The sequence below is a fragment of the Vidua chalybeata genome, chromosome 25, assembly GCF_026979565.1.
Source record: "Vidua chalybeata isolate OUT-0048 chromosome 25, bVidCha1 merged haplotype, whole genome shotgun sequence".
Taxonomy (NCBI): domain Eukaryota; kingdom Metazoa; phylum Chordata; class Aves; order Passeriformes; family Viduidae; genus Vidua; species Vidua chalybeata.
Window position 1 is genome coordinate 1,158,361 of NC_071554.1, and position 25,744 is coordinate 1,184,104.

General features: G+C 48.5%; 1 protein-coding gene across 1 annotated transcript in view; it reads left to right on the forward strand.

Annotated features, from left to right (window-relative positions):
• The window catches only part of CSMD2 (CUB and Sushi multiple domains 2), a 273,933-nt gene that overhangs the window by 57,715 nt on the left and 190,474 nt on the right, over positions 1–25,744 (forward strand). Inside the window, exons 4-5 of the mRNA XM_053964332.1 lie at positions 15,428–15,622; positions 18,157–18,364. Coding sequence (XP_053820307.1) covers positions 15,428–15,622; positions 18,157–18,364 — 403 coding nt within the window. The remainder of the gene's footprint in view (positions 1–15,427; positions 15,623–18,156; positions 18,365–25,744) is intronic.

Sequence of the window (25,744 nt, forward strand, 5' to 3'; positions counted from 1 at the left end):
TTCAATAATGGGATTTTGTGTCCTCAGGAGCTGCTGGCTGCTAAGGAAGGAATTCAGGAGGAAAAAAAAAAAAAAAAAAACTTCCTGGAAGTCAAATTCCTCCTTCTACATTTGTAATTCTGCATGAGCAGATCCTCAGCAAGCCAAAGCAGCTGGAATTTGGATATTTTACAGAAAAAATCCATGTTCTGCTGCAAGGGCAATGGAGCAGAGCACAACAAAGCCCTGGAGCAATTTGTGTGAGCAGCAATTGGAGCCCTGAAATTCCCCCTGGAAATTCCAGGGGCAGGCTCCAGCCTTGGAAGCTGAGTGGCTGGGATCAGAGCAGGCATATTCTGATCTTTATTTTTTATTTTTTTTTTGTGGAGAAATCAGGTGGGAAGGGGAAGTTTTGGGAGCTTGGAGAAGCGTCAGGTTGGTGTGTTGAGCCTGTCCGGCCCCTGAAACTCCGATTTTTATGGGATTCTGGGCTCTGCAGAAGATTCAGGCCCGTTGTGAGGGTTTTTATCTGGGGTTTTTTGGGGTTCAGTCCAGCCCTTTCTCTTCCCACTTGTTCCGTGTCCTTTAAAGCAGATCCGAGTCCTGTTTCCATGACAATGTTTGTACAGTAGATGCCTTGCAGTATGGATATATAGATTATTTTTTTTTTCCTCATTTGTACCATCTCCCTGCATGAATTCCTGGTGTATTTAAGGTCTCCTTGAGCTGTTTGGAACATTTATTCCAAATCAGTGCTTTGGGATAAACACCCAGATTTTGAGGGAAGCTTCCCAGTGTCTTGTGCAGGGAGAGAGGAGGGAACGAGGTGAGTTTTGAGTAAAAGTTTCGTGTCACTACTGGGCACAAAATGAGTTCACAGAAGCTTGGGAAGTCCAAAAGAGAAAAAGAGCCAGTTTTATACAAACATCTGGTGTTTATAGAATTCCAAAGGTGACCGTGGGTTGGAGGATGGAATTACCACCTCTCCAACCACACCGGTCCAGAGATCAATCAGTCATTCCTCTCCACCCACAGAGAAAGATGCAAACTATTCTGTTTACACATGAAACTGGGTGGGAACTCTGACTCTCAAGTATTGTGAGCATTATCAGAAGGCTAAAAAAGCTTTATGAAAACAGGAGATGTCCCTGGCACGGGAGGGGTCATTCTCACCTCTTCAGGGCATCTCTGCTTGACGGATCTGCAAGATCCCGTTGGTTCTGTGGGGTCTCTGGGAAGCTGCTTCCTTCTACTGCTGATCTGTCCACTCTGAGCCCTCAAATGATGGGATTTTTGGCTTTTCCTCCTTTTATTAGCCCTGTGGTCATTTCCTCTCTTCCCTGCCCCTGCCCGCCTCCATCTTAGCTTGTCTAATTATCTTTTAACTCTCCATCAAAGAGGTTGAGATTATGGAAGACAAGACAGGGCAGGCCCGAGCCCCTCACAGAGCCTGTTCCTTTTTTAATTAGCAATGGGATTGAAGTAGCAATTGGGATGCCTGGTGGCAGCTCACCCACCGAAGGAATATTCTGGTATTTCCAGCACTTGAATCCCAAAGGGAGCCGGGTTGGTTGAGTGAGATCAAGCCCAAAGTTATATTTTGATGCTTGAAAAGAATTTTGAAGCTCTTGCCTTCGCAGTCCTGGAGCAGGGCTCCTGCAGGAAGCATGTTGCATGGAACTTAGTAGTTGGATACACATTTTTTAAGTTTCTCCCCCCAAACACCAAGTCTACCAAGGCTGGGGTGTGTAACTTCCAGTGGGCATCTGTCCACCTGAGGCACAGAAATCAGAGTGTAAGGTTGCTGAAATCAGGAGAAATTCTTGTCCCTGAATAGATTCAGGCACTGGGGAGATCCCACGTGCAGCTAAAAGAGCTGAGCCCTTCCCAAACGCTGCTTGTGCTGAGCCCTGGGCGTGTTTTTATGACATAATTGGATCACTTGAGCTGTGTTTGCAGTGAAGGGGATAAAATTACCATCTGGAGGTTTGGGTTTTTTTATTTTTCATCAGTTACGACCACAAATTAGTAATGAGTCTGTAGAGCTGGAGGCAGCTGGTGACCAAAATTGCTGTGGCAGCTCTGTGGGCTGTTTGTGGCACCATCCTTGGGATGGCTTTGGTTCCTGGGTGTTGATGGGAGGTGGCTGCACTGCCAGCTCAGCCTCCTTTGGCTTTTGGTGTCGTATTCTGATGGCAGTGGTGTCATGTTTCATTTTTCCCTCTTCCCAAGGGCACTTCCCGCGATTTCTGTGCTCTCACTCGCTGCTTCACCTCCTGCTCTGGGAGGTTGATGTTTTGGGAAGTCTTTTCTACAAAATATTGAGCATTTGGTGGTTTTAGGTAGCCAGGCTTCCCAAAGAAGGAGCAGAGAAAGATGAACTGTGAGAGGGGCTAAACGAGAAGGGATGAATTCCCGAGGCAGTTGGGAAATGAGGACAAACAAGTTTATCCCTGTTTGTTTGTGGGTGTGAGGCAGACCTTATGGAGTCTGGGAGGAGCTGAAGGAGGTGGAAGCTGTGAATTCTGGGGAGTTCTGGCCCCAGCCCTGAGCATTATTCACAAATTTAACCTCGCTGGAGCTGAGCTGGCTCGGTCTCCCCACCTGGGAAGAAGGGAGAGCAGGAATGTGCTGTGAAATCCTCACCTGCCCTTCCAAAAGGCTTCCAGCCCCTCGGTTCGGGAAGGACTTTGAGATGTTTGAGCTCATCCAAAGGGGGCAGTGAGGCTGGAGAGGGGCTGGGAACACAAACCCTGTGAGGAACAACTGAGAGAGCTGGGGGTGCTCAGCCTGGAGAAAAGGGGACTCAGGGGTGACCTCAGCACTCTCTGCAGCTCCTAAAAGGTGGCTGTGGCCAGCTGGGCTTGGGCTCTTTCTCCAGGAGCTGACAGAACCAGAGGTCACAGCCTCAGCTGCATCAAGGGAAATTTAGGTTGGATGTTAGGAAAAAGTTTTTTTACAGAAAGAGTGATAAAGTTCTGGAATGATCTGCCCGGGGAGGTGGTGCAGTCACCATCCCTGGGTGTGTTTAAAACAAGCCTGGATGTGGCACTGGGGGCCAGGGTTGAGTTGAGGGGTTGGGGCTGGGCTGGACTCGATCTTGAAGGTTTCTTTCAACTCAGTGATTCTGTGAATTCTGTGAATTTGTGTTCCCTGGGCATTCCCAGGGTGTTTGGTCTGCCCTGGGAGGTGGTGCAGTCACCATCCCTGGATGTGGCACTGGGTGCCAGGGTTGAGTTCAGGTGTTGGGGCTGGGTTGGACTCAGTCTTGAAGGTCTCTTCCAACCTAATCATTCTGTGAATTCTGTGGAAGCTGGGAGTGAGGGAGAACTGAGCTGTGCATGATGCTGTGGGGACACCCAGGGACACCCAGGGACACCCAGGGACACTGGCTGTGTCCCCAGCCCTGCCCTTGCAGCCCTGCCCATTGCAGAGGGGGCTGGAAAGCCCAGGAATGCTGTGTTGTGGTGCAGTATTTATTTATTCAATATTTTATTTATTTATTTAGCAGATGGAGCTGGCTGCAGCCCCCGCTCCTGGGTGAGGAGCCAACAGCCAGAGGAGATCAATGAGCAGCTGAACAATGTGGCCTCTAAAGTTGGAAGTGGCTTTTTTCCCCCAGAACAAAGAGTGTTCCGTGGCCAGGGCTGGCTCCAGCGAGGAGCAGAGCAGACCAACACTGGCACCCAGTGTCTGTGTGGGATCAGTTCAGACGGGGCAGGGGGATCTCAGGCTGGTCCCACACGGAGCTTTCAGGCCTGCTGGGCAGGATGGAGGGAGAGCCCTGATCTGCCCTGGCAGCTCAGCTCCATTCTGCTCTGCTCTGGTGCCTGGAGAGGCTCCCTGGAGCAGAGGCTGGACAGAGTTAAAGGAATAAAGCAGGGATTTATTAAAAATCCTTCAAAGGATACACCTTGAGCACCACAAGGACGTTTCCCCCTCTCTCCCAAGAGCCCGGCCGAGGCTACACCCAAGATGGACCCCTAGTCAGGAGTTTTACACTTTTATAAGTTTTATTTATATATTGGGGTTCATTGTCCAATTCCAGCTCCAGGTGGTGCAGCCCCAACCTCCCAGGTTGCTCTCCTCCATTCCCTGCTGTTTGCACTTTTTGGGCCCAAAGCTGCCACGGTGTCCTTGGTTCAGGGGCTGGAAGTTGATTGTTTTGTGTGGCTGAGCTGTGAGGAGAACTTGCTGACGCTTTACATGAAGCTCAGAATCTGGAAAATACGAAAGTTGGAACTCCAGGCATCGGTTTGGTGCCTGCTCTGCTCTCCTGGTGCTGCTGCTTGCTCTGGGTGCTGCACTTTCTGTGCTTCCCACTGAGAGCAGTGAGGAGGTGTCTTTGTTTTACAAACAGACTGATGGTAGAAAAGTGCACATATGGAGAGGTGAAAGAAGCAATGGGAATGATCGTAAATTCCATAAGAATTCCACTTGTTGACACGGACTCACTCAAACTGTGCTAAATCCCTGGATTTAGAGGGAAAAAAAGAGACACAAGGAAAAGAAAAAGGGGGGTACCCATTAGAAGGGGGTCTGTGTTAGGTGATTTGGGATGTCTGAACCTCTCAAGTACCTCAGCCAGTGGGGAAAGAGAGAAGGGAAATGCAGCTGGGAAAATTGGGATAAAATGGAGGCTGCATCCTCTAAAAATGTGAGAGACCCCATGGGAAATTCTCCATGGCCTCTCCCTTTATTCCGGGAAATTTCCAGGACTCGTCTGTCTCCCTTTTGGACACAAACCTCTGGTGTTTGTGGATGAATTTTCCTGGCACCAGGGAATGGTTAAACCTGGGCTCGGGGAGGGAGGGAGGGAACGTAGAACCACCCTCCTCCCTGGGGAAAGGTTTTGGAGTCACTCTGCAGCTGTTAAATGCCAGCTCAGTGGAGCCTTTAAACACACACTTAAAGCCATTCCTGCTCAGCAAAACACTTCAGCACCTCCTTTCAATTAAGCCCTGCTCAAGTGTTGTGGCACTGGAGGCTGGAGCGTGTTCAGGGGGATAAACACATCCCTGAAGAGGATCCTGCTGCATCCCAGGGAGGCTGGGGTGCTGGCTGAGGCTCTGGGGGCTGAGTTGGGCCAGGGTGAGGCTGTTCTGCAGGGTTCCTGTGGCCACATTTCCATATTTCCCACAAGGGCATGGAGGGAATGGTCTCAAACTGCCAGAGGGGAGGGTTGGATTAGAGAATGGTGAAAAATTCCTCCTTCTGAGGGCTGGGATGGAATTCCCAGAGCAGCTGGGGCTGCCCCTGGATCCCTGGAAGTGTCCAAGGCCAGGCTGGACATTGGGGCTGGGAGCAGCCTGGGGCAGTGGGAGGTGTCCCCACGGCAGGGGTGGGGTGGGATGAGCTTTAAGTGCCCTCCCAACCCAAACCACGCCCTGATCCTGGGATCTGGATCTTCATTCCAGCCAGGCTCTGTGACACTCCCACTCTCTGGACACAGAGACACAATTCTGCCTCTCAGCAGAAGCACAGAGAGAAGAAGGGAAAACAATCTTTATCTCTGTCCCTTTGTTTCCCCCATGTGGAATGTGGTGTGGAGATTGTTCACCTGCAGGGATTGCTGGGCTGGGTTCTGGTGAAGGTTGTTTGGGCTCAGTGCCCAGTGGGATCCAGCTGTGCTGGGCTCTCAGCAGAGTCACAGTTTGAGTTGGTTAGAGAGGTGAGTAAGAAGTGAGTGTGTAGAATGGGATAGTATCTCTTTAAATAGTATATTAATGGAATATAGTATAGTTTTAATAAAGCTGTCCTTCAGCCTCCTGCTCTGGAGCAGACAGCAGCATTTCTTCCCTGGATCCGGGGTTCGCCACATTCTTCCTCCAAGGCTTCCTCTGCCGTGCTCAGCCAGTGCTGGATTCATCTGAAAGTGTGACTGAGGAGTGGCAGGAAGGCCCAGCTGCTGAGGCTGCTGCCCACATCCCCCACTCGTGGGCTCGTTTGTTCCCGAATTTCCCCTGACCCCGCTGCTCTCGCGCCTCACGTCTGCTGCTGCTTCTGCAGCTGGTGATGATTTAATCAAACCCAAGCTGCTCCTCTGCCAGCCTCTGGGATAGCCTTGGAAGTTGCACTGAAGTTGCTGAGAAGTTGCCGAGGCACATTCCAGAAAGGGAAATTGAAACTGAGCTTGCAAAAAGGAAAAAAAATAAAAAATAAACCCACCCGAGAAGGCCCAGAGCTGCTCCCACAAACAAGATGGATGATGAACCATTTGGCTTGCTGCTATCCAAAAGTAACTTTCTGGCTGGTTTTTAGCGAGCAGAGAAATGTTGGAAGGGGGAAAAATGTAGTTTCCATTTAGTTTTATCTCTGGCTGTACTGGAAACAAATCATGGGACCAAAAAAAAATAAAAAAGGATAAAATGAAATGAAAACGATCCCATTTATTTCCTTTGCTGTAGCACACTCTGGACAGTTCTTGTGAAGATTAAAACTCTTCTGAACTAAAGCAGATTGTGCTAAAACACTGCTGAAATATCTCAGACAGTCCTGGAGTATCCCTGAGGTACTTGGCCCAAAAGTTACGGATGCAGAGTGAGAGGAAATGGCTCTGTGTGGATCTCTCCTCCACTCTCCACGTCCTCCATGGGTGTCCACTTAATTTTTGAATTGTGATGGAAATCTTAGGGATATTCTCCTTAAAAAATCTGGTTTTCCTCTTGAATTTGTAGGATCCAGTGCAGGCTGGCTCATTAGGAGATTATCTCCCTGCCCTGGCTCTCCTGTTGATTCCTGTGGATATCTTGAATTCCAACCCCCACAAAAGTCCAGGAAAGGCAGGAAAATGCAAAGAAAGTTTAAAAAAAAGAATTAAAAATCAGAGTGGGGATTAATTTGGAGCCGTGTGTGCAGCGCTGCCGGAGCCAAGTGCTTGAGGTCAATGATTTTGTTATTTCTGTGTGCTCCGTTCCGTGGGATTTATGAATTATTGCTGCCTGCCTCGCCTTCCTTCCTCTTTTATTAGGGATGGAAATTAGTGGGGAATGCAGAGATGTGCTGTACAGCCTCGTATCATCAAAGTTGTGCTCCTTGATAAGATTTCAAGGTTAGAACAATGATAGCGTGGAAATCTCAGCCCGGGTGATTCAAGCCATAAAAAAAAGCTGCTTTTAGCTATGTAAATATGGTAATAGAGCAGGGCTGCACGCCCCAAACCTCGGGCTTGTTTCACATCCCAGCAATATCAACAGAAAATGGAGCTGGAGATGAACTGGAGTAGGAGAAGGTTTCTCCTCATGGAGGTGTGAGGATGGATTTGGGTTTGGTTTGAAAGCCCCTGGAACGGGTCAAGGAGCTGATGGTGAGCAAGGAGAGAAGCATCTCTTTATTTTTAATGTTTTTTTTTTTTCCTTTTCTTTTCTTTCCCTGCTGACAGTGAGAGCTTTGGGGGCTTGGGAGAGGCTGATGTAATTAGGCTGAATGCGTTGTGATGGTGGGACTGTGGCCAAGGATGCGTTGAGTCACATCTAATGACTTAAAAACTCCTAATTAATTTCGAATGAACTGGAACAAGGAGGCACAGCTTGACGAGCACCAGGTTGTGAAAGCTCCTGATGTTGAAAACTCTCAGTGGAGCCATCCTGGGATGAGGGAGCAGCCTGGTTAAAAAGAGTGGAAAGAAATGGATGTGAGAACTAAAGGTGGATGGGAGGAAGATTCCGGTGTCGATCAGCAATTCTGGGAGCTCTGCAGCAGCTCACAGTTCAAAAGAGCAGGGAGAAGAGGTAAAAAATGAGAATCAGAGGGTGGGCTGAGGTGCAGGTCAGCAGTTCTGGGAGCTCTGCAGCAGCTCAGGGAATGGGCGATGGAAATGCCTCAAATCTCCAGTTCCCATTTCGAGTTCAGCCTGTGAAATGTGGGACTCAGATCTGCTCTGGTACTCACAGGTCTGGCCCCAGGAGGAAATGGATAAAAGTGTGGATGAAGGAGGATCCTGGGTGGTGCTCCCAGGGTGAAATCTCAGGATCACAGAGGGGTTCACAGAAGAGCTCAAAAGCTCTTTGTGTTCCACCCCCAGTGGGCAGGGACACCTCCAGCTAGAGTGAAGGGTGAGACACAAATCCCAGGAATTGGTGAGGTTCCAGAGGATGGGACTAAAGGGGCCCAAACTGGAAGAGAAAAGGACAAAAGCAAAGATGTGGAGCAGGAGGATGTTCAGCTGGGCTGAGGTTGCTTTGTGCCCACCAGGTTCCTTGTGGATGGCTGAGTGGCTTTGAGGGATGAGTGAAAGCTGCAGGAGGTGGGAGAGCTCCAGGTCTGGTGGGTTCATCCCTGATTGTTTTCCATGTCCTGCAATGTGATGGTTTTGATGCTGTGAAGGCTGACCTAGAACAGAAACTGGACAGAGCTAAAGAATAAAGCAGGGATTTATTGAAATGGATCCACCTTGGGCAGCACAGGCCCCCAGCCAGGGCTGCACCCAAGATGAACCAAAATAGTCACAAAAAATGGATGACTGGTCACAGGGTCTCCCACTTTTATAAGTTCTGCTCCATTTGCATCTTGGAGTTCATTGTCCCATTCCAGCTTTAGCCCATGCAGTCCCATCCTTCAACAGCCCACGTTGTTTGTGCTCTTGGGCCTGAGCTTTGGATCATTTGTCCTTGGTCCCCAGCTGGAGCAGGAATTGTTTTGTCTCCCTGCTCTGTGCAGAGAGCTCACCATCCCATAATACGAAGCCCAGACCCACCCACTAAAGCAGCACAGAATGTGAAAAATAGAAAAGCTGAAACCTGAGGCATCCAGTTTCTTGCTGAGAAGGCGCCACTTTGTGCGTCAGGCCACTGTCACCGTCGTGGTTCTGCTCTGCAGAGGTTCTGCTCCGGTTCTGCTCCGGTTCTGCTGGGTCCGTGCTGGTTCAGCACCCCCAGAGTGGCTCCTCTGCTGGCTCACCTTGGCAGGGAGGTGTCCCGAGCCCAGCCAGCCCTGGGACAGTGACACTGGAGGTGCCACCGCGCCGGGATAATCCCATTGCCTTTCCCCTGTCGTAAAATCAGATCAGGCTTTGGCAGCTGCTCAGGTGCAGACAAACGAAACAAAGTGCTCGGAATTCATCGTGGCAAGGAGCAGAAAATGAGTAACGGGACCTTCCCTTCATCCCCACAAATCTGCTCCGTGCCTGCCTTCATTTCCATCCAATCACTGGGAAATATTCCCTTGATTGTTGGGAACAAAGCTTTTAGTGAGGTGGGGGAAAAAAGCCCTGCTGCTAATCTGCAGTGGGATGGGTAAATGGGGAAGCCAGAGATTTAATAGCATTGTCCTGGGTGACATCTGAGGGAAATAATGAAATAATCCAGTTCTGTTAATCCCTGCAGCAATCAGGGCTCTGGCTGGATATAGTATAATATTACATATTTTATATATATATATTTATCTATTTATTTATTTATATATAAAAACTATATATACTTATATATATTGATATATATAAATGATATATTAATATATTATATACACTATATCATATTATACTATATAATATGTATTGTTATATGTTATATAAAATACTAATATAATATAATGTAATATAATATAATGTAATACAATATGATGTAATATAATATAATATAATATAATATAATATAATATAATATAAATATTATTTGCCTATTTATTTATATATATAACTATATATGTAATATATATTCATATATATAAACTATATATAAATATATAATATACACTGTGTATTATACTATATTATATAATATGTAATAATATATGTTATATATAAATACTAATGTAATATAATATAATATAATATAATATAATATAATATAATATAATATAATATAATATAAAAATATATAATTATATAACATGATCCCTGCTCAGAGGTGTTGGAGCAGAATCCCAAATCCACGGAGCAGCAGCTCAGGGAGTCACTCAGCAGGGATCCAAGGCCTGGGGACAGCCAGGGGTTCCAGGGACATCCCCAGAGCCTTGGACCCCTCTCAGTCCGCCGTGGGATTCTCAGGGAGGGCAGAAGGTTCTGGAAGCAGCTGAGGAGGAGATGAAGCTCGGGGAGAGCCTCGTCCCTCTCCACGCTCCCTGCCAGGAGGTGCCAGACTCTCCTCCAGGTGACAGGTGACACAGGGACATGGCCCCAAGGGCACCTTTGGGATTGGTATCAGGGGAGATGTCCTGGCTGGAAGGGTTGGCCAGCCCTGGACGAGGCTTGGGAGCGCAGTCAGCAGAGCCACGAGTGGGGCTGAGGACACGCTCCAGCGGTGCCCACGGCGGGCTTTGCCCGAGGGTTGGAGCTGGGGACTTTGGGGACCTTTTCCAGCCCTAAGGAGGCTGGAATTTTGGGAATTCTGGGGGTTCTGTGGCGCTCCTGTGCCGTGTCCTTGGGCTCTGCTCCTCCCCTCTCATGGGAAGGGAGATTTCTGCAGGTCTTGGTTGGATCCCAGACTGGTTTGGGTGGGAGGGGACCTAAAGCTGATCCCAGCCCTGCCATGGGCAGGGACACCTGCACTGTCCCAGGCTGCTCCAGGCCCTTTCCAACCCGGCCTTGGGCACTTCAGGGATGGGAAATCAGAGTTTCCCTGGGCACCTTGAGTGAGCCCTCACCTGCTACCAGCTCTGGATGTCATTTTGACCCTCCAGAGTCATTTTTTTTCTCTCTCCATCAGCAGGAATTTGAAGATCTCCTGCACTTGGGTGATTTAAAAACCCCAATCCAGGCTCCCTGCAGCGACCCAGGGCAGTGGGGGGGTTATGAGCAGTTAATGCTGCTCCCCCCAGGGCTGCTGTGCCTCCCCTCCTGGAACAAGATCTGAAACTTGCAGGCAGCTCAGTGAAGCAGAATTTTAATCTGAGATCTGTTTTTCAAGTCTGATTTTAAGATCCCATGCAGGTCAGGGTTGTCTGATTCTTCACAGTTCATTAAGTAGAGAGCAGCTCGTGGTAGAGATTGACTTTTAAAAATGATGGATTTTTATTTATAGCGGAGTTCTACTCATTAATTTTAAAGGATGGAAGCATAAAAGCAGGAATGGGTTCATTTAAAAAAGAAAAAAAAAAGTGGCATTGGTAATTTAATTAAACTGGGGGTCTGAGTATCATTACAAAAAATGAAATGTTAGTTCTGGGCTGCTTTTCCACCTGCTTGGATTTGACAGCAGCCCCTGCTCCCAGAACCTGCCTGGGCAGGAAAATCTCCAGGTGGAACCTCCCAGCTCCAGGGGCTTTGGGGGAGGGTGTAAATAATGGGTCTGGGGGCAAGAAATGGTGTCAGGAGCTGGGATCTGCCCCTGGTGGTGTGCAGGGAGGGGCTGGAGCCTCAAAAACTGGGCTTGGGGACACCCAGGTGTGACCAGAGAGCAGAGGCATGGCTGAGAAACCCCAAAACTGGGCTTGGGGACACCCAGGTGTGACCAGAGAGCAGAGGCATGGCTGAGAAACCCCAAAACTGGGCTTGGGGACACCCAGGTGTGACCAGAGAGCAGAGGCATGGCTGAGAAACCCCAAAACTGGGCTTGGGGACACCCAGGTGTGACCAGATCTCACAGGGACAGCAGAAACCTCCCTGAAAATCCCCAAAAACTGAGCTTTGGGACACTCTTGTGTGTGACCAGAGCTTGCAGGTGCAGCAGAAAAAAACCTAAAATTGGACCTGGGGACACTCTGTGTGAGCAGAGCTCGTGGGCACAGCAGAAAAACCCCAAAACTGGGTTTGGGGACACTCTGTGTGAGCAGAGCTTGTGGGCACAGCAGAAAAACCCCAAAACTGGGTTTGGGGACACTCTGTGTGAGCAGAGCTCGTGGGTACAGCAGAAAAACCCCAAAACTGTGTTTGGGGACACTCTGTGTGAGCAGAGCTCGTGGGCACAGCAGAAAAACCCCAAAACTGGGTTTGGGGACACTCTGTGTGAGCAGAGCTTGTGGGCACAGCAGAAAAACCCCAAAACTGGGTTTGGGGATAATCTGTGTGAGCAGAGCTCAGAGTCACAGCAGAAAAACCCCAAAACTGGGTTTGGGGACACTCTGTGTGAGCAGAGCTCAGAGTCACAGCAGAAAAACCCCAAAACTGGGTTTGGGGACTCTCTGTGTGAGCAGAGCTCGTGGGCACAGCAGAAAAACCCCAAAACCCGACTGAAGCAGCTCAGGAGTGGATCTGAACATGGCATTAACATAAATCCCATTCCAGGTGATGGTTCATTGCAGAATTCCCAGGCCTGGGCTCACCACGGACCCAGGTGATCTCTCTGGGAGCAGGGAACTGCTCCTGTGTCCATTTGGGATTAACCCTTCCTTCCCCTCGTGTCAGGGATCCACAGGAACGTCGCACTCCCCATCCCAAAGCGCCGCCCAGGGCAGGATTTCCCTCAGCACTGGGGATTGATGTCCCATTTCCCCAGCTCTGGCTGGGTTTTATCCCTCTCTGCGTGTGCCAGGGCATCATTTTCCTTTTCCTCTCGCCCTTTCCCTGGGCAGGGCTGCAGAGCAAAGCTCTGCTGGTGGGGATTCATCCCTGACAAATTCATTTTCCTCCCCTGCTCTCCCAGCCCTAATGAAAAGGAACCATCACTGGCGATGCTGCACAAGGGCCTGGTCTCAGTTTGATGAAGTCGTTTTTTAGGCCTGGTTGTCTTTGTTTGGGGTTTTTATCAGCCTCTAAAGCTGTGATTGGAGCTGATCTCTTTTGGAGTGGCTGGTGGAAACCTGGGGGTTTATTTAAATTCCCTGGAAGTGCTGTGCAGAGGCACTGCCTGAGGATTTATTGGCATTTCAGCTGCAGCTTTCCCATCTGAGGTTGGAGTATCCCACATTTCCCCTGATTTTACTGGGCTCTGTTTTGCTTTAAGTGGAGCTGGGCCCAGCTGTGCTTGAGTCTGGTTTGATGCAAGTGTGTGAAATCTGGATTAAACAGTGGGAATTATAAATCCTGGTGAACTGAAGCATTGGTTTTTTTGGCCAGGCAATCGGTTTTGTTGGGTTTTGGGTGGATTTAAGGTGTAAAACAACCCTGCTTGTATTGCAGGGACTGTGGCCTGTTGAAAAATGTGAGCTCTGGGTTTAATCAACTCAAGCTAAATAACCAAATGTAATCAAGTTATATAAAATCGAGAGGGAGAGTTTAGAAATTAGCAAGAAATCCCTCTCTGTGAGGGCTGGGATGGATTTCCCAGAGAAGTTGTGGCTGCCCTTGGATCCTTGGAAGTGTCCAGGGTGTCCCTGCCCATGGAGTGGGGTGAAATGAGATGATCCTTAAATTCCTTCCCAACCCCAACCATTCCATGGTTATCCAGAAGATCAAGGACCCACCACAGCCTGATCCTTAAGTTCCTCCCTGTGCTTCAGAAATTGCTCACACTGGTCAGGAGGGAGAGGATCTGTGACAATTCCCTGTCCCTAACCAGGCCCTGCTTCCCTCAAGTGGATTATTCCATTTTAATGATGATTATTCAAATTTTCCTTAGGATTTACCTCAGCCCTGTGACAATTCCCTGTCCCTAACCAGGCCCTGCTTCCCTCAAGTGGATTATTCCATTTTAATGATGATTATTCAAATTTTCCTTAGGATTTACCTCAGCCCTGTGACAATTCCCTGTCCCTAACCAGGCCCTGCTTCCCTCAAAAGGATGATTCTGTTTTTAATGATGATTATTGTGTCTTTCCTGAAGATTCACCTCATCCCTGTGACAATTCCCTGTCCCTAACCATGCCCTGCTTCCCTCAAATAGTTTTTAATGGCAATTATTCCATTTTTCCTGAAGAGTCACCTCAGCCCTGTGACAATTCCCTGTCCCTAACCAGGCCCTGCTTCCCTCAAATTGTTTTTAATGGCAATTATTCCATTTTTCCTGAAGATTCACCTCAGCCCTGTGACATTCCCTGTCCCTAACCAGGCCCTGCTTCCCTCAAATTGTTTTTAATGGCAATTATTCAATTTTTCCTGAAAATTCACCTCAGCCCTGTGACAATTCCCTGTCCCTAACCAGGCCCTGCTTCCCTCAAGTGGATTATTCTGTTTTCAGTGATGGTTATTGTGTTTTTCCTTAGGATTTACCTCAGCCCTGTGAAAATTCCCTGTCCCTAACCAGGCCCTGCTTCCCTCAAGTGGATTATTCCATTTTAATGATGATTATTCAAATTTTCCTTAGGATTTACCTCAGCCCTGTGACAATTCCCTGTCCCTAACCAGGCCCTGCTTCCCTCAAAAGGATGATTCTGTTTTTAATGATGATTATTGTGTCTTTCCTGAAGATTCACCTCATCCCTGTGACAATTCCCTGTCCCTAACCATGCCCTGCTTCCCTCAAATAGTTTTTAATGGCAATTATTCCATTTTTCCTGAAGAGTCACCTCAGCCCTGTGACAATTCCCTGTCCCTAACCAGGCCCTGCTTCCCTCAAATTGTTTTTAATGGCAATTATTCCATTTTTCCTGAAGATTCACCTCAGCCCTGTGACATTCCCTGTCCCTAACCAGGCCCTGCTTCCCTCAAATTGTTTTTAATGGCAATTATTCGATTTTTCCTGAAAATTCACCTCAGCCCTGTGACAATTCCCTGTCCCTAACCAGGCCCTGCTTCCCTCAAGTGGATTATTCTGCTTTTAATGATGATTATTGTGTTTTTCCTTAGGATTTACCTCAGCCCTGTGACAATTCCCTGTCCCTAACCAGGCCCTGCTTCCCTCAAATGGTTTTTAATGACGATTATTCAATTTTTCCTGAAGATTCACCTCAGCCCTGTGACAATTCCCTGTCCCTAACCAGGCCCTGCTTCCCTCAAGTGGATTATTCTGCTTTCAGTGATGATTATTGTGTTTTTCCTTAGGATTTACCTCAACCCTGTGAAAATTCCCTATCCCTAACCAGGCCCTACTTCCCTCAAGTGGATTATTCTATTTTTAATGATGATTATTCAAATTTTCCTTAGGATTTACCTCAGCCCTGTGACAATTCCTTGTCCCTAACCAGGCCCTGCTTCCCTCAAATAGTTTTTAATGATGATTATTCCATTTTACCTGAAGATTCACCTCAGCCCTGTGACAATTCCCTGTCCCTAACCAGGCCCTGCTTCCCTCAAATTGATTTTAATGACGATTATTCCATTTTTCCTCAGGATTCACCTCAGCCCTGTGACAATTCCCTGTCCCTAACCAGGCCCTGCTTCCCTCAAAAGGATGATTCTGTTTTTAATGATGATTAGTGTGTTTTTCCTGAAGATTCCCCTCAGCCCTTTGTCATTCCCTGTCCCTAACCACGCCCTGCTTCCCTCAAATGGTTTTTAATGACGATTATTCCATTTGACCTGAGGATTTACCCCAGGTGACAATTTACCCTGTGACAATTCCCTGTCCCTAACCACGCCCTGCTTCCCTCAAGTGGATTATTCCATTTTTAATGACGATTATTGTATTTTTCCTGAAAATTTACCCCAGCCCTGTGACAATTCCCTGTCCCTAACCACGCCCTGCTTCCCTTGCAGCCCTGCCCAGCCACACGTGCGGGAACCCGGGGCGGCTGCGGAACGGGGTCCAGCAAGGGACCACCTTCAGCATCGGGGACAGGGTCAGGTACAGCTGCAACCCTGGATTCTTCCTGGAGGGCCACGCCCTGCTCACCTGCCAGGCCAGCTCGGGACACGGAGCCTCCTGGGATTTCCCTCTCCCCGTCTGCAGAGGTAACGAGACCCCCCCCTGGAAATGAGATGTTTGGGGTGGAGTGTGGGGTTTGGTTTGAAAGGGTTAAAAAAACAAACCTTCAACTTCAAAAAAAAACCAACAAAAAAACAAAAAAAATTCTAAATTCCACAGAGGTAAGGAGATCCCCCTGGAAATGGGGTTTGGGGAGATGTTTGGGGTGGAGTGTGGGGCTTCGTTTGAAAGGGTTAAAAAAACAACCATTCAACTTCAAAAAAAAAAAAAAAAAAAACTTCAAAATTCTGCAGAGGTAATGAGACCCCCCCCTGGAAATGAGATGTTTGGGGTGGAGTGTGGGGCTTTGTTTGAAAGGGTTAAAAAAACAACCATTCAACTTAAAAAAAAAATAAAAAAAAACTTCAAAATTCTGCAGAGGTAATGAGACCCCCCCTGGAAATGAGATGTTTGGGGTGGAGTGTGGGGCTTTGTTTGAAAGGGTTAAAAAAACAACCATTCAACTTCAAAAAAAAAAAAAAAAAACTTCAAAATTCTGCAGAGGTAACGAGACCCCCCCCTGGAAATTAGATGTTTGGGGTGGAGTGTGGGGCTTTGTTTGAAAGGGTTAAAAAAACAACCATTCAACTTCAAAAAAAAAAAAAAACTTCAAAATTCCTGTATCAGTCCAGAGAGTGCCTTGCTAATTGTGCTCCCACGGGGGCTGGGGAGTCGTCTGTAAATACACAAATATCTGTGTTGTTCTACCAAAAACATTTGCTGCTGCTCTTGAAGTCTCTTCCCCTGGATTCCTTGTGTGCTTCAGCAGAGCATCTCCTATTGATTCCTTTTATTGACTCTGCCTGTGCAATCAATCAGCCCCTGGGCCCTGGAGCTGGGGTTTCAAGTGAGCAAATATTGGTTGCTTGGGGTGTTTTTAATGCTCCCTTGGATGGGTTTCGTGGCACAGAGGTGTGTTGTGCCTCTCAGTGGGGTTTTTTTTTGGGGGGGCATTTCCCTGCGTTTAGGGAGTGTGAGGAGGGGCTCAGAGTGACTTGAGGGGGGGCTGCTCATCCCTGGTGGTTTTTGTGATCAGTTATGATGCTTTTCTTTAAATTAGGATGGTCTTTGTCGCTTTTATAATGTTTTTTTTTTTTTTTTTTTTAATATTTTTGGGGTTTAACTGGATGTGAAAATACTCACAGAATGAAGGGAGGAAGGATCACTGATTCCAGCTCCTGGCCCTGCACAGACACCCCAAAATCCCATCTTGAGAGTGCTGTCCAAACTCCCCTGGAGCTCTGGCAGCCCTGGGAATGTTCCCATTCCCTGGGGAGCCTGGGCAGAGCCCCAGCACCCTCTGAGGGAAGAACTTTGCCCTAAATCCATCCTAATATTCCATCAGGAGGAGCTGCAGCCCCTCTGAGCTCTGCCCTCAGCCTCCTCTCCAGCTGAACACCCCAAGTGCCCTCAGCTGCCCCTCCTGCCCCTTCCCCATTCCTGGCCCTCCTCTGGACCCTCTAAAAGGTGAAAATCCCTGAAATTCCACCTGGAGAATGGGCAAAGCAGCACCTTGGTAGGAGAAAAGGGAATTCCCTGCCTGGATAGGGCAGTTCCCTCTGCTCTGACAGCATTTCCTGGAATCTTCTCCTTGCCCAGCTTCGTTCAGCATTTGTGGAGGAAAACCCAGGGAGGAAGGGATTAATCCTGACCCCAGCTGGTGCTGGAGCTGAGGGTTGGCATCATTTCCACTTCTGAGATCCCCTCTCCAGCTGGAGGAAAAGCCCAGCTTTGCATTTCCATCCTGAAGTGCCAAACTCGTGTTTGATTTCAGCGCTGCCCTTGCAGTCTGGAGTCCAGCACTGGGGCTGGTGGCACCTGAGCTGCTCCAGGGAGGAGGAGGAGGATCCAGGGGCAGCACAAAATGTGATTTTCAGCTGCTCTGATGGAGCTGTGCCTGCAGCTGATTCTGTATCCCTCCACATCTTGGATGCCTTGCGAAGGCTGAGCTAGGACAGGGGCTGGACAGAGTTAAAGAATGAAGCAGGGATTTATTCAAAGGATCTCCTCCATGGATGCACCTTGGGCAGCACAAGAGCCCAGCCAGGGCTGCACCAAAATGGTCACAAAATGAACCCAAAATGGACCCAAAATGGTCACAAAATGCACAACAGCTCATGGGATCTCTCACTTTGATCAGTTCTGCTCCATTTGTGATTAGAGTTCATTGTCCAATTCCAGCTCCAGCCCATGCAGTCCCATCCTTGTTTTTCTCTCTCCAGCCCACGCTGTTTGTGCTCCTGGGCCTGAGGTTTGGATCATTTGTCCTTGGTGCCCAGCTGGAGCAGGAATTGTTTTCTCTCCCTGCTCTGTGCAGAGAGCTCACCACCCCTTAATACGAAGCCCAGACCCACCCACTAAAGCAGCACAGAATGTGAAAAATAGAAAAGCTGAAACCTGAGGCATCATCTCCATCCTTAAGAGTGGGCAGTGGCCCTCCCTGCCCAAAGCAGCGGGGCTTGGCCCTGACTTTGGGCTGCACCTTTGGCACTCCAGGGCTCACCCCTCGCCTTTGTTGCAGCCGACGACGCCTGCGGAGGGACCCTGCGGGGCCAGAGCGGGATCATCTCCAGCCCTCACTTCCCCCTGGAGTATGGCAACAATGCAGACTGCACCTGGACCATCCTGGCCGAGCCTGGGGACACCATTGCCCTGGTTTTCATGGATTTTCAGCTGGAGGACGGATACGATGTTCTGGAAGTTGCTGGCACGGAGGGATCCTCGCTCTGGTAGGTTCCTGCTGGTGTTCATTCCTTGTAGGATGCTCGTGGGCTTTGTGGGCAGAGCCAGACTTCACAGGGTGGTCAGAGTGAGCATTTTGGGCCTGAAGGAGGGGAAATTCCCAGTTATTCCCTGTGGTTTCCGTCTGAAACTTGGGATTTGCTTGGCAAACTCTGCAGTGAGCATTGGCTACTTCGAGTCCTGCTGTCTGCAGTGAGAGTCTGTGGTGTGGCTGGGTAGAAGAAGAAATACTAAAAAAAAAAGAAAAAATCCCAAACGAAATCACCCAGCCTCTGAGAACCCCTCAAACCCTGCCACACACAAACCTTGGTTTGGCTGAATGTTCTGATGATTGCTAAACCCATTGCTGTTGATGAATTTCTGGAAATGTTTCACCAGATCCACTCGTCCCTGGGACAGGAGACAGGATCCCAACCCCTCTCTCATCCCAGGGGTTGCCTGGAAAATGCTCTCAGGAATATTGCTTTTATTTGGGATAAAGGCCAATATTTCCAATATTCAGGAGCTACCCCAGTGCTCTGAAGGCAGGAGAAATAAGGAACTGCAGAGGGAGTTGGGTGTGTTCCTCCTGTTGGTTTTATAGCAGAGGAGGCAGTGATCAACTGCACTCAGCAAATGGTTAAAGGTCCTGACTGGCAGCAAGTGGAAGGTCCTGGAAGTTGGATTTAAACCCAGCATCCCTCTGGAAGGGAAGAACGAAGCTTTTGAAACAATCAGGTGTTGCCTGGGATTATCAGCAGCGAGTTAAATGGTGATTATTTGTGAGCATCCTGTTGCAAATCCCATTTATTTGAGTGATTTATCCTGGCTGGCAATTCTGAGGGAACAGGATTGGAGTGCTTAGGGTCTATTGATGGGAGGGAAGTTGCCATTTACCACGTCCCAATTGTTTACTGTTCCCAAGTCCTCTTGGAAAATTAGATGTTGCTGTTTGATGAAAAAAAAAAAAAAAAGCCTGAGCTGGTTTTATTAGAATGCATTAATATTTTAGGGCACTGTTGGTTCGTAGGCACTCAGCTGTGCTGGCTGGGAAGATGGATGGAGCTGGTTAAAAAACATTATTCAGCCTGGAGGTGTTGCCAGAGCAGAGCTGTGTCTTGTCATGTAAAAAAAAAAACAAAGCCTGGCAGAGGGAACCTGCTGGAAAAAAAAAAAATTAATAAAATTAATAAACTCCTCGTAAATACAGCAGGGAAAAAAACTTTTAAAATGCCAGTTGTGTGGAATGTAAGCCTGGCTTTGAGCTGAGCCTGTAGTGCACACACAGTCCTTAAAATTGAGATTAAAGCCTGGTTTAAGTTTTACAGGTGTCACTTTGGGGCTCGTTGGAGGGAAAAATGATGAATTTCACATCCCCCAAATTTCACATCCCCCAAATTTCACATCCCCTGAATTTCACATCCCCTGAATTTCACATCCCCAAATTTCACATCCCCAAATTTCACATCCACACGAGCCAGCCCCAGCCCATTCCAGGGCATCTCATTTCGCATTCCTGAAGGAAACTTTGCAGTCCCACAAGTGGAATTGCAAAGAAGTCTTGTTTGGAATTTCATCTCTCCGAGCTGGCCCGGTAATTAAATTCAGATGAGTCAGTTCTCAATAATTTTTGCCCGTAGGGGGAAAAAAAACCTGATGCTCCTATCTCATCTTTAACCATCATGATGTGATTCAGCAGGAAAAGAGAGTCCAAACCCCTTTTTCCCCCTTCTGCCTATGAAAAAAAACGGATTTTAATTATTGGTAATAGGGCAGAGAGACTTGCAGCCAATTCTCTTGAAGCCTCTCGCAGCTGAATATTTCAAATATTTCATTTTCCGAGCATTCTGAGTACTTTTAGTCATGGCCAGGGCTGGGCACAAATAAACAAAATTCAATTTCATCATGAGGATAATTCCTGTGTGATTCCAAGCTACGGAATGGTGCCCAGTGATGATATTGATGAGCCCATTAACTCAGCACTTCAAGTAACCTTGACTTGACCTGCTCTTACAAAAACCTGCATTACCATTCACCCTCCCAGCTTTAAAAATGGATTTTTTGGGTTGTTTTTTGTTTTTTTTTTTTAATGAGCCAGCCTGCTTTAAGTGCCTTCTCATTGATCCCACAGCCTGGGGAATCCTGAGCTGGGTTTCCTTTGCTCCCCAACCTGCTGGATGTGAATCCTGCAGGAAGAATTCCAAGGGAGCTGTTTGAGACAGATTAATAAAATCACACATTTTACAGCTCTTTCAGCTGCTCCCACGGCTCTGCCAGGGGACCTTGGGCCCAGATTGCCTCGAGAGGTGAGAAATAAAATCCTGAGCAGGGAGCAGGAGGGGGAAGGAGCGGGGTGGGATCAGTGTGGGGTCTCCAAGGCTGGGAGGTGGAATGGGAAGCACAGCTGGAGATGCCCTGCTCTCCTTTGGGCCATCCAGCTGTGATCCTGCCCTGTCCCCAGCCTGTGGAATGCCCCTGATCCAGTGGGAACAAGAGGATCTTTGAGGTCCCTACCACCCAGTCCTCTCTGGGCTTCTCTGGCATCCTCACCCCCGGACTTCTTCTTGTCTTCCCTTCTCTTTGTCCCTGGGAGATCTGGCAGGATCAGTGCAATTCCTCCCTCTAAATCCATGGAAAAGAAGAAAATCCCCCAGGGCAGCTCAAGTCCTTCCAGGGCCTGATGGTGGGCTTTGTGTCGGGAGCTGGGAGCTGGGAATTCCCGGTGCTGAGGCTGTTGGGAATTGCTGCTGATTGTCCCTGGTGTGTGGCACCTGCTCGGAGCCTCACACCCCAAAACCTGTCAGAGTGAGCACCCAGAACACCCCAAAATGTGCCTCTGACAGAGACTGCCTGGGGTGTTCTGGAGCTTCGGGAGATGTTCCTCATTGGAAAATTGAGGTGGGAAATTCACTTTTAGGGTGGAGATGGTTGCTTTAATAACGAGGCTCTCCAGATCTTTTGCATCCATGGTGTGTTTGGTATGGGGGGCAGGGATTGGGATTTTCATTGGGAATTGTGCTGCTGTTGCTGCGTTCTCCTGGTGTCGTGGGCTTCAGATCACAAAATGCTCCGAGCCTTTTTGGGTTTATTTTAGGAAAGTTGCATCAGCTGTCACATTGCCCCAGTGCCTCCCACTCCTTGAGCCTTCCCTTGTCATTCCCCCTGGGATCCAGTTTCTCCTCCTTGGTTTTCTGCTGGTAATCCCATGCTGAGCGAATGTGGTGGGAGAGAAGCAGGGCTGCAAGTGAGGAACGGCCAAATCCAGGGAGTTTATTCCTGTCTGAGTTCAGTTCCTCCCCCTCAGTGCCTCGTCTTCTTTTTGCCTCTCCAACCTCGGCGCTGCATTTTCCTCCCAAGCACAAAATCCTTCCTTCTCCTCTGTTTTTTTTTTTTCACTTCATTTGTGTAGAATTCCTTTTGGCTTTGTCCCGTGATTTCCTGGAAAAGAAACGTGCCCCAACACGTGCGTGTGAATTATTGCACTCACTTCCAGCACAGCTGTGCCAGATGTGAAGGCAACACAGGCACCCCCCTGTGCTCCAGATGTTGGGCAGTGGGTGAAAACAAAGGTGCTCATGCACCAGGTGAGCCTGGGAGAACCAAGAACCTTGGAATTCCAGGTTCCTCTGGTTGATTTTATGTTTTTTTTTTTCCTGGAGCTGAGCTCAGGGGACCCCTTGGGGGCATCAACCCTTCCTGGAGCAGCATTTCTGAAATTCTCTTCTTTCCTGAGACTCTTTGGGTCCATCAGCCCTTCCTGAAGGAGCATTTCTGAAATTCTCTTCTTTCCTGAGACTCTTTGGGTCCATCAGCCCTTCCTGGAGCAGCATTTCTGAAATTCTCTTCTTTCCTGAGACTCTTTGGGTCCATCAACCCTTCCTGAAGGAGCATTTCTGAAATTCTCTTCTTTCCTGAGACTCCTTGTATCCATCAGCCCTTTCTGGAGGAGCATTCCTGATGTTGTCTCTTGTTTCCCTCTTTCTGAGACCCTCTGGAGCCATCAGCCCTTTCTAGAGCAGCATTTGTGAAGTTCTCTCTCATTCCCATGCTCCTGAGACCCCTTGGAGCCATCAGCCCTTTCTGGAACAGCGTTTTTGAGGTTCTCTCTTTTTTCCTGAGACCCCTTGGAGCCATCAGCCCTTTCTGGAACAGCGTTTTTGAGGTTCTCTCTTTTTTCCTGAGACCCCTTGGAGCCATCAGCCCATTCTGGAGCAGCATTCCTGAAATTCCCTCCTTTCCACGTTCTCTGATTTCCCTGTTTGGGGGAAGATTTCTGCAGGAGCCACCAGTGTTTCAGCAGCTCCTCTCAAACTTCCTTTTCCCATCCCTACGTGCAGCTGACCCTTCCCTCCCCACCACCTCTTACGTGGTTCCCAAAAGTCGTTAAAGCTCTGGGATGCTCCGGGATTCCCTCATCCCGTCCCTCTGGCCAGCCCCTCTCTCTGCACACACCTTGTGCTCTCGGAGCTGCGGGTCCTGGAGGTCACAGCTTCACATGGAGCTGCTGGTGGGGTGGTGAAAAGCTCCTCCTAATGAACCAACCCATTTTCTTTATATCAAAGCAGCTTCTGATCCCGCCGTGGTGGCCTCGGAGCTTTCAGCTCCCGGTTTTCATCTCGGAGCTGCCTGTGAAGTCCATGGAAGGGCTCTGGCTCCAGAGGCAGGATTTTGTGCTTTGGGATGTGTTCCTGCTGCTGCTTTCTGGGATAACCCTGCAGGATCCTGTGGGTGTGGGTGGGAGCTGAGCATGATCCCTCTCCCTGCCCCCTGTGCCTCCCCGGCAGCTGCTGTTCCTCGCAGGGGTTCTGAAAAGCAGATTGCATCTCATCTCACACTTGCCACTCTCTGGCAGAATTTTTTTCCAGGCTGTAATTGCTTTTATTTGCGAGTTGACAAGAATTATCCTGCCCTAGGCGTGCACGAGGCTGGAGCTGGGAAGGTTTTTGTGTGTCTTGAAAGAACTTCTTTCATCACCACTTAAAACCCAGAAAAATTGGGAAAGTTTTCTTTTCCTGTCCAATGATTGGAGTTGCCTTATTGCAAGAACTCCTGGATGCTTTATCTATAATTTTCAGATATTTTTCTTCCATAGGAAGTGTTTTCCATCGGACTGGGAAACGTGGATGAAGTGGCTTTTGAAATCCCTCTTTAAATGTCAGTTACATCTTCTTTGGAATCTGCAAAATTGACTTCCTTATTTAATTCCATCGTTTCTCTTCCTGACTGTTTATGTGCTTTTAATTGGAAACAAATCCCACAAAGGCTTCAAAGCCCTAAAACTTTGCTTTAGTGGGAAGTGGTCTTCTGGCAAAATCCCCTTTTCTCCTGGAAGAACAGAGAACATTCTGGAGGAGCTGGAACCAGAGCACTTCCAGTTCCTGGGAGCGGTGGTGGGGAACTTCCAGCCTTTGGAATTCCTGCCCTCCAGGCCTTACTTGAACATGGATTTCCTCTGTCAAGAGCAGGAGTTGGTGGCTCAGGGAGCTGTTTCTCCCTGCTGGAGCTCTGGATTCCAGGAGGCAGAGCTGATGGCTTCCCAAGGGAATTCTAACCATCCCTGAGCATCCTCGGTTGGGAATGCTTTGGACGGGGAAGTTTGTGCTCCCACATTGTCCCAGAGCTCGTGGCACTGCAGAAGTAGCTGGGAATGCTGGAAGGGAGGCTGAGGTGGGATATGGAGGAGTTCCATAGCTGGTGGGTATTCCTGGAGGGAAGGGAAGGTCTCAGCTCCTTCCCCAGGTCGTGGCTGAACGTGGGGCAGCAGAACTCACTTCTCCCTGCTCCTGGCTGCCATCCCTTCTCCTGGGAAGCATCTGCTTCCCAAATCCTGTCCTGGGACATGGCAGGGACAGAAAAACCCCGGTGACAGCGGCCCCATGGCCTCTCCCCTTCAATCCAATCAAACAGGATCAGATCCCACTCCCGCTCTCCCCCCAGAGTTACTTTTCCATGCATTAACATGATAAATTCCATTTGCTGCATAGTGGAAAGCTTTTAATGAATATTCAGATTGGGAAGGAGATGCTTTTAGGCCGAAAACGACCCTGATAAAGGTTTAATTGCCCTTTTTATCCCAGTTTGTCCCTACTTTGTTGTTTGGTCACCTCAGGGGCAAAGATCCCCATGGAAAGGCCACTGCTGTGTGCTCCTGAGGGATGAGGGGCAGGGAAGGCTGTGATAGTGAAGAGAAAAAAAAAAATCCCTGAAGGGTCATTAATTCTTAATTTCTTTCTGCGTTTGTCCTGCAAGCACAAATTGGAAGAGTAAAAAAAAAAAAAAAAGATGTTTTTGCAAGAAGCCTCAATGGCTGTAATCTAAAAAAGAGGGTTTTTTTTGAGACTGAGACTGAGTCTGACACGCCTGGCTGGAAGCTGAGAAAAATATTGGAACCCTTCAGGATGTGACCCAAAATATAGACTGTAAAGCAGTGAATAATACCCAGATTTGGCAGGGGAAGGAGGCTTTAAGCAAGTGCAGACGATGTTTCGGGTCGTAAAAAGTGGGGGAATTTGGGATTCTCTTTAAAACACTGTCACAGCAGAACACTGATTTCTCCCAGCTAAAGCAAGGATTTGGACAAACGTTGGTGGGAAGGATCAGTGCCTTCACTCCGAGGTGTTCCAGGAGCTGTCGGTGCCTTTTTTCATGTTCAGACACCAATTCCTGTCATTTTCACGCCGTTGGGCTCTGCTGTGCCTGTGCAGGGAGGTCTCCCTTTGCACAGGGATCCAGGGAGCTGCGTTTTGGTGTCAGGATGTGTCTGCCGAAGCTGATAACACTCGTGTTCTACACCCTCCCTTATCTGCAGCTTCAAAGGGAGCAGCGCAGACACCTCGGATGCTTTCAAAGCCCTCTCCCTGCTGGGCTTTCTCCAGGCCCCACTCAGGGATGTTTTTCTGCTATTTACCAGTTGTTTCAAGGATGGAATCACTTTGTTTTCAGACGTCAGCTGCCTCACAGAATCTGGTTTAAATGTTCTTTTTGCCTGCTGGCTTTTGCCTGGCTGGGTTTGCTGCAGCTGCTGCCCGGATCCCGGCACGTGGCCCTTCCCTGGGCTCACTTTCCATCGCTCCCTGGAGCTGGGAATCACCACTGATGGATCCATTCCGTGCTGAATTCATCCCTCTGCCCTTAAAATGATTTTTTAGGGGGTGGCTGGGCCTCAGGGGAGGAGAATGTCAGCGTTTCAAAGAGTAGGGAAACACCAACAGTGCGTTGGTGCAGTTCCTCTTGAGAGGGCAGAGGAAACAAAGTGTGGCCACAGCGTGGAAAAAACAAAGTTAGGAGTTGGAATTGCATTTCCAGAGCTGGTGTTTGTTAATCTTGATGTGTTTTCAGAGCTGGGCTGTTGTATGTCTTACTCCTGGTGTGTTTTCACTCAGTACTCT